At 33.2% G+C, this 7,226-nt stretch overlaps 1 protein-coding gene across 1 annotated transcript; it reads left to right on the top strand.

The window, feature by feature from the left end:
• The first annotated feature begins 3,095 nt into the window (after positions 1–3,095).
• On the top strand, positions 3,096–6,828 carry LOC127125483 (uncharacterized). Its single transcript, XM_051054267.1, has 9 exons — positions 3,096–3,228; positions 4,048–4,253; positions 4,327–4,527; positions 4,628–4,745; positions 5,097–5,167; positions 5,443–5,470; positions 5,549–5,675; positions 6,323–6,422; positions 6,554–6,828. The coding sequence occupies exons 2-9, from the start codon at positions 4,139–4,141 to the stop codon at positions 6,646–6,648; spliced, it is 855 nt and encodes a 284-aa protein (XP_050910224.1). The 5' UTR covers positions 3,096–3,228; positions 4,048–4,138; the 3' UTR covers positions 6,649–6,828.
• Positions 6,829–7,226: the final 398 nt, after the last annotated feature.

Here is a 7,226-nt window from a genome sequence, read left to right as displayed (position 1 = left end):
TACTTGCTTCGTCAAAATCATAGCTCATCAATGACTTGTCAGTTGCATTACCAGAATTCCAATCCCAGACATAATTTCATCAATCACAATATCTCGACTAATAATAATCTTCTAATTAATTGAATTAAACAACCTGTATGCTTAAGTCTTATGGTATTCTACCAAAATCATAGGTTTACTCTTGTCATCAAGCTTCATTCTTCTTGCATCAGGAACATGCTTGTAACACATAAAGCCAAACGCCTTCAGATGACTCACTGATGGTTGTTTGTCACTCCGCATTTCTTCAGGAACCTTGTTCTTCAGCTTCTTGGTAGGGAACATCTTCAGTATATAAATAACAGTCGAAACAGTTTCAGCCCATAAGGATTTGGCAAATTCTTCTACTTCAGCATGCATCTCGCCATGTCCAACATGCTCATGTTTCTTCTTTCTACTATCCCATTATGTTGAGGAGTATAAGAAACAATTACCTCATGATCAACACCATGTTATGCACAAAATGCTTCTAATATCTTGGATGTGCATTCGCCACCTCCATTTGTTTGCAGAACCTTAATCCTCTTTTCACTTTGGTTTTCGACAAACATCTTGAATTTCTTAAAGATTTTGAATACTTCATCATTTCTCTTGATCAATGGATCCATAAATTTTGACAAAGCTCATCGACAAATGAGACAAAATACTTATTTCTAGTAATGGTATGCTCCTCAAAAGGACCACATACGTTTGAACGTACAACTTTGAGTATGCATGAGGATCTCATTAGCATAGTCGAACCAAAAGACTTCCTGGACTGCTTTCCGACTAGACAACCTTCACAGAGTTTGTCGGGTATTTCAAGACTCGGTATACCAGTTACCATATCTTGAGTGATCAGTTGATTGAGCGACCTAAAATTCAGATGACCAAACCTCAAATACCATAACCAACTATTTTTGTGGTCGACAACTATTTTCAAACAGTGTACCTCAGTCGAACTGATCATGATCTTAAATATTCTATTCTTCGACAAAGAAGACTTCAAGACCAAGTTATTATAGATGTTGAAAAGTTCTAAGGCTCCATCTTTCATAACCACTGAGAACCCCTTTTCGACCAGTTGTCAAACACTTAGCAAATTGCATTCATTCCAGGGACATAAAGTACATCTTTGATCAAGACTTTCACTCCATTACTCCTTTGAATAACTATGTTGTTAGTACCTTAAGCTTACAATGAGCTATTATCAAAAAGTTTGACTTTGCTCTTCTTCGACTCGTTGAAATTTACTAACCATACTTTTCTACCAATCATGTGATTCGAGCAACCTGAGTCGAGGAACCATATCTTGGATTCGACATGGTCATTTACAACTGTAGTCATAACCACCATATCATCTGAATTTTGACATGCAAGGTTCGCTCCTTCGTCCTTGCCTTTTGTCGATCCCTTGTCTTTCCTGTACCAATAATGCTTGACCAAGTGACCCCATTTTTCACAGTTATAGCACTGCATACCTTTTTTCTCTTCTTTGCCTTTCTAATAGGAATTTCCTTCTCCTCTTTTTGAGGATTCAAAAGCTCTATCATCGACCTTATTCTTGTGAGGATTCAACCAAGAATTCTTACTACGAGTCTTGTCGATTTTACTTTTGAACTTGTTGGAACCACCATTATTCTTCCATGACTGAGCGTGTAGTGCTTGTATCGAGTCTTAAAATCCTTTCCTTTCGACAATCCTAATCTCATACGCCTCCAACGAACCAACCAAATCTTCCAATTTTAGGGTTTCGAGATTGTTGGATTCTTGAATAGCTACGATAACATGATCAAAGCGAGAGGTCAACGTACACATTACCTTCTCAACAATCATATTATTAGTTAGGGTTTCACCACAACCCCTCATGAGATGGACGAGTTTCTGCACCTTCGACATATAGTCTGCAATCTTTCCGTCTTCTCCCATCCCAATAATTCATATTGTCGTCGCAAAATTTGTAACTTGACAACCTTGACTTTCTCGCCTAATTCATAGTACTTAACAAAAATATGTCATGCCTCCTTGGCCGATTCAGCATGAGTGATTCTGTCGAAATTAGCTTCATCTACCGTCAATTGGATGTAAAACGCCGCCTTGCAATCCTTCTTCTTGGCATCCTTGTGACCGATTCTTTGTGCGTCGGTTGCATCTTCACCAACTGCAAGAACACCATTAATAATCACTTTTAGGGTTTCATGAAATCCAAATAGAGATTGTATTTGTTTTCTCCATCGAAGTCAATTCTTGCTGTCAATAGTTGGATGGGAGTTTGGTAAATTTCCGTTACCATTCATCTTTGCAGCAATTGACCAACAACAATCCACGTTCCCGAAAACACGATCTATGACGTGTGATTCTTGAAAGCACGATCAAGAATCTAACCGGAGCTCTAAATACCAATTTGTTAGTGCGTGAGACACTTTTAATAAAGAGAGAAAGAAAGAGAATAAGGAAATAAGAAAATAAGAAAATAAAGATTGTATTATTGAATTGAATGATAATAAAACTGAATTATAAAGTGTTTATTTATATACACCTAAGTGACTTGACTACTAAGTAAAATAACAAACTAATTAACAAACCATAAACCCTAATTAGCTTTGAGTTTGGGCCACAACTCAACTTCAATTATATCTAATATCTCAATATATATATATATATATATATATATATATATATATATATATATATATATATATATATATATATATATATATGATTTTTTAACATTTATATTATTTTTTTTTAATTATAATTTAAAATAAATATTAGAGTTTAGTTAAAAATATGTTAGGATATAAATATAAATATATATTTTTATATATATAACTTAAATATAAATATATGTTAAAATAAATAAATAATAAGATAAATTAAAATACAATTTTGTGTAAAACTATTTTACACGATTATCCAATTAAAATTCATCATTTTAAGGTATGAGAAGAGAAAAACATTAAAAAAATAATTATTAAAATGGTTTAATTATAATTTTTTTTATATTTTTAATTGTAGGCTTACATGTCAAAATGATGAGCTCTAATTGAATGAGAGTGTAAAGTGGTATGTGAATCACTTGTCAACAAAAAGATATAAGGGAGACTCAATATGAGTTTGAAAAAGACAGTCAGTCTATCCACTGAGTTACTAGCACTCATGTGGTTGCATTTATGCTCATCTAATTTTATCTTAACATCACATGATAAAGTAATACTACCTCCGTTCCTATTTGTAAGAGACAAATTGTAATTTTCTTTTGGTCCTTTTTATAAGAGACACATTATAAAATTAAATTTTATTAATTGAGAAATCTCATTTATACCCTTAGTAAACAAAATGCAATATTTATTATTCATTGGGCATTAATGTTTTGAAAAGAACGTGCTATGTATATTCCCCATACACATAATGAGTATCTAAAGCCAAACCTATTCAGTTTCCATTGATATTAATGATTTGGAAGGAAAAAAATTCCCACTGGTTATAAAGGAGGGAACTACTACGAGTATCATCATGTATATTACCATGCATATAACTATATATGTTAGCCAAGTATATTAACGTGTCACACAGTAATCAATATATAAAGAGATTGCTCACCATTTTCATCTGCCATGGACTTAATTCTAGTAGATGAAAACTAAATTTTTAGTATGATTGAAATGAAACACCAACTCTCTTTATATAAAAAAGACAAATATACTACCAAAATTGGTGGGAAGATTATTTTGGTTTTTAAAATTTGGTGGGAAGATGTATAAAAAAAATAGAGGGAAATTTAATTTGCATCTAATTTTTCACGATGAGAATGTGGAAAGCCAATTTTTTTGTTGTAATTATTTTTGGATAGAATAAATGCTGACCAATTTTTATTACATCAACATTTGGCTTAATTATAACATTAATACTACTAAATGTTTAACTTAGGGGTATTTTTGGAAGTACAAGTTTATTTTTCAGAAAAATTAATTAAAAAAAATATTCCTTGGTTTGTGTGATTTCTTATGTTTGTGTCTAGGAACGGAGGTAGTAGTTTATTTTGATTTCAATTCCCGCACAAACCTAAACCCTATACAAAATTCAAATAGCCGAAAGAGAAAGAAGAACTAATCCAACGATGTCAAAGGATCAAATCTCCAACTTCTGCAACGAATTGTCATCATTCTGCAATAATCTTCAATCCTCTACCAATGCACTCAAACAATCCATCGATCGAAGACCTATTCCTCTCGGTAATCTTTTCAATCTCTCTAATTTCCCTTTCTTTCCGTTAAAATCTAAATCGCTGTTCATTCAACGCAACAGATTCTGCATCTTCTACCTTCGTTCAATCCCTCAATAGCCGTGTATCAACCGCAACCTCCGGTCTCGAAGTGCTCGAATCAATGAGCAGCACCGTTTCTTTCCAAGAGCTTTTAGGTCACTGCAACGAAATGTTTAAGATAAATCAAACCGAAATGCTCCAACTCGAAGATCATCTTAAAACCTACCATGGCTACGTTCCAGGTATTTTTTTTTAAAATTCAATTTCTGTTGAGCTTTTTCTCCGGACGGGTAATTTTCTGTTCAAATTTTGATGGTAATTCATTTCGTTTACTGGATTTAGCTTCGGATGTTGAGGAGGAAGACGAAGTTTCAGATGATAAATTGGATAGTCTCTCTTCTTTTTATGGATCGCTCTCTGTGGCTGATACTGGCTTCAAGAATTACGATGACGATGCTTTGTATCCTTATCTTATGAATTTCTTACACTAAGTTTTAAGAGTTTTCATACACAGGTTTATCTCGACGTTTATATGTTATACAGGCGCAGTTTTCCAGCTTTTTAATCAATTTTATATGAAATGACAAAAAAATGTTGTTGCTGAGATGAAATTCTGAATTATGTTGACATTAAGTCTTGTATAGTTGCAAGTAAAAATCACACATTTGTCTTTTCAATTCACAATTCATTTACTATTTTCCTTTGAGATTTTCTGTTACAGCTCTGGAGTAGATTGATTGTTAAATTTCGTTGAGTGATTTGATTGATTATTGTTCTTGAAAAACTTGTTATGTCATTTAACTCTTTTTAGATTTGATGAATCTATGAGTTTGAAACAGTTTGGGCTATCAGATGCATGTCTAGCCAGTTTAGCATTGGAAGGTTAGTGAATACAACTTGAGAATTCCATTTTCACGCTTCTATCAGCTGCAAGATTCTTCTTTTCTTGTTATGTTTCATTTTCCCAGTGATACTTGTTTTTAGGCTATGTGTTATATCGCATGACTTATCTCTACATTGTTTTCAGGTACTTTTTGCGAAGGTCCTACGACCTGTTTTTTGTTGTTGATTACATGCATACTAGCCTTAGCTTCTCAAATTAATTCTATGTTACTAATCCCCTTTCTACCACTACCTTTCTTTATCCTCGTTTGCAGATAATGTATCTTCACCAGAACTTGAGAAGTAAGTTAAAATTTGTGGGTATTTGCATTTCTATTGATAATTCCTGCATGATTCTCACTCCAAGTTATGGGTCGACAGAGTACCTAATTTAGAGGCAGACAGTGAGAATTTAAAGGCACCTGAAGCTCCAAGCCCCTCTTTGAAGGTATTAAAGAGCGAATTTGAATGTCTTCCTACCTATATGAAGAATCTAGCATCATGGGAGGTGAGGTTTTTTATGACTTTCAGTATTATAGATGTTAGTATTCCAAAGGGATGTTAGTTCTTCATAAGCACATTGATGAAGGGTAGCTAACCGGGTTTTGCCCAACTAAGGGCCTGTTTTTTATTCAAGAAAACACATTTATTTTCTATTCTTATCAATAATTGTAAAAACTTAATGTTATTTTCTATTTTCAAATATTTATGCAAATGGTGGCATCTGTGTTGTTTTAACAATATGTAATATAAATATTTAAAAATCCAAAGAAAAGCAAACTCAAGACATATCTATAACTGTTAATAAAAATAGAAGTATTTCCTAAACAGTCCTGAGGTGAAAACCCCCAACAACAATGGTAGGTCATATGTAAAAGGGCTAGTCTATACAGTTGCACACAAATTCAACAATCATGCTGAAAGTTTCTGGATATCAGCATAATGTATCATAGGATTATTTGTTGATTCTTTTGTGAGAAGTTGACCTTCTACAAGAATGGGCTTGCATGCTCGTTTAATTATTTTACTTTATGACATGAGATTCTAGATACTGTAAAAAGATAGTAGTACATTGGACTGATATTTTGTTAGCCTTAGCCAGGTAGCCTTAATTCCTCAAATTTTCTTTGATCTCTGTGTGATTTGGCCTCCTAGGAGCTACTTGTGGCCGTTGATAAGATTAATTCAAGTCTAAGCAAGAAGACCAGTGGATGCAACTTCTTCGGGCAAGATGATATTCCTTCGTTTGATTTAGGTAGTCTTATTGTGTCTTCCTTTATTTCCATTACAAGATCACTCTTTGGCATAGTTCAATCATCTATATGACCTGCAATTGGGGAGATTTTTATTCAAATTAATCATTTATGAAGCTGTCTGTTATTTCAGGACCTAAAGCAAGATCATATTTGCTGCTTCTAGTGCGCATGAATCATATGGTTGTTGAGCTAATTGACGGTCTATTGTCGTATAGAATATTGTAGAATATGAGATGCAATGGAAAACATTTGTCATCCTCAAATTTGCCGTTTTGTGTTTTTTGTTTGTTACATAACATTCCAAGAAGCACAGACAAGGCAGATAAGCACAACACAATACTTATATTACTAGATACATGTTTGAAGTGTTCTAATTTATATCATATTGGATTTTTAAATATGTTCCATTTCTTTTTTAAAGTTCAGAAATTTGTACATTTCAACTGACTCCTTCTGCATTTAATGGTGAAACTAGAATATATATGGAATTGGCAATGATCCCCTAATCCCCTGGGGAGAAATTATGTTGTGAAACTTGTAAAATTTCTACCATGTTATAAAGAGGAAAGAGAGGGTCCAATTTAGACCCTGAGACTTCTATATAACCAAGAGCTAGCAAAGGAATTAAGGAATAACTTGTTAATTAAGACAGGAAATGTATGTTTTCATACAAATGTTTAATAAAACATCGAAGAAATGAAAATCCATCATTGGCAACATAAATATTTAGCTATATGTGGGTTTCACAAATCCTAGTTCAACGTCCAAATCCCTTCAAATTCTTCTGCTTCCAACAAGTCTTT

The sequence above is a fragment of the Lathyrus oleraceus genome, chromosome 3, assembly GCF_024323335.1.
Source record: "Lathyrus oleraceus cultivar Zhongwan6 chromosome 3, CAAS_Psat_ZW6_1.0, whole genome shotgun sequence".
Classification (NCBI taxonomy): Eukaryota; Viridiplantae; Streptophyta; class Magnoliopsida; order Fabales; family Fabaceae; genus Lathyrus; species Lathyrus oleraceus.
The sequence above is the reverse complement of the archived record's forward strand: the minus strand, read 5'-3'. Positions and strand labels throughout refer to the sequence as shown.

What these genes read in the sequence shown, in the direction of transcription:
- LOC127125483 (XM_051054267.1), top strand. Translation starts at nt 4,139, where the DNA reads ATGTCAAAGGATCAAATCTCCAACTTCTGCAACGAATTGTCATCATTC. An exon ending in AATTACGATGACGATGCTTT is followed by an intron (nt 4,746 to 5,096) that starts GTATCCTTATCT and finishes AACTCTTTTTAG; the next exon opens with ATTTGATGAATCTATGAGTT. An exon ending in TATTCCTTCGTTTGATTTAG is followed by an intron (nt 6,423 to 6,553) that starts GTAGTCTTATTG and finishes CTGTTATTTCAG; the next exon opens with GACCTAAAGCAAGATCATAT.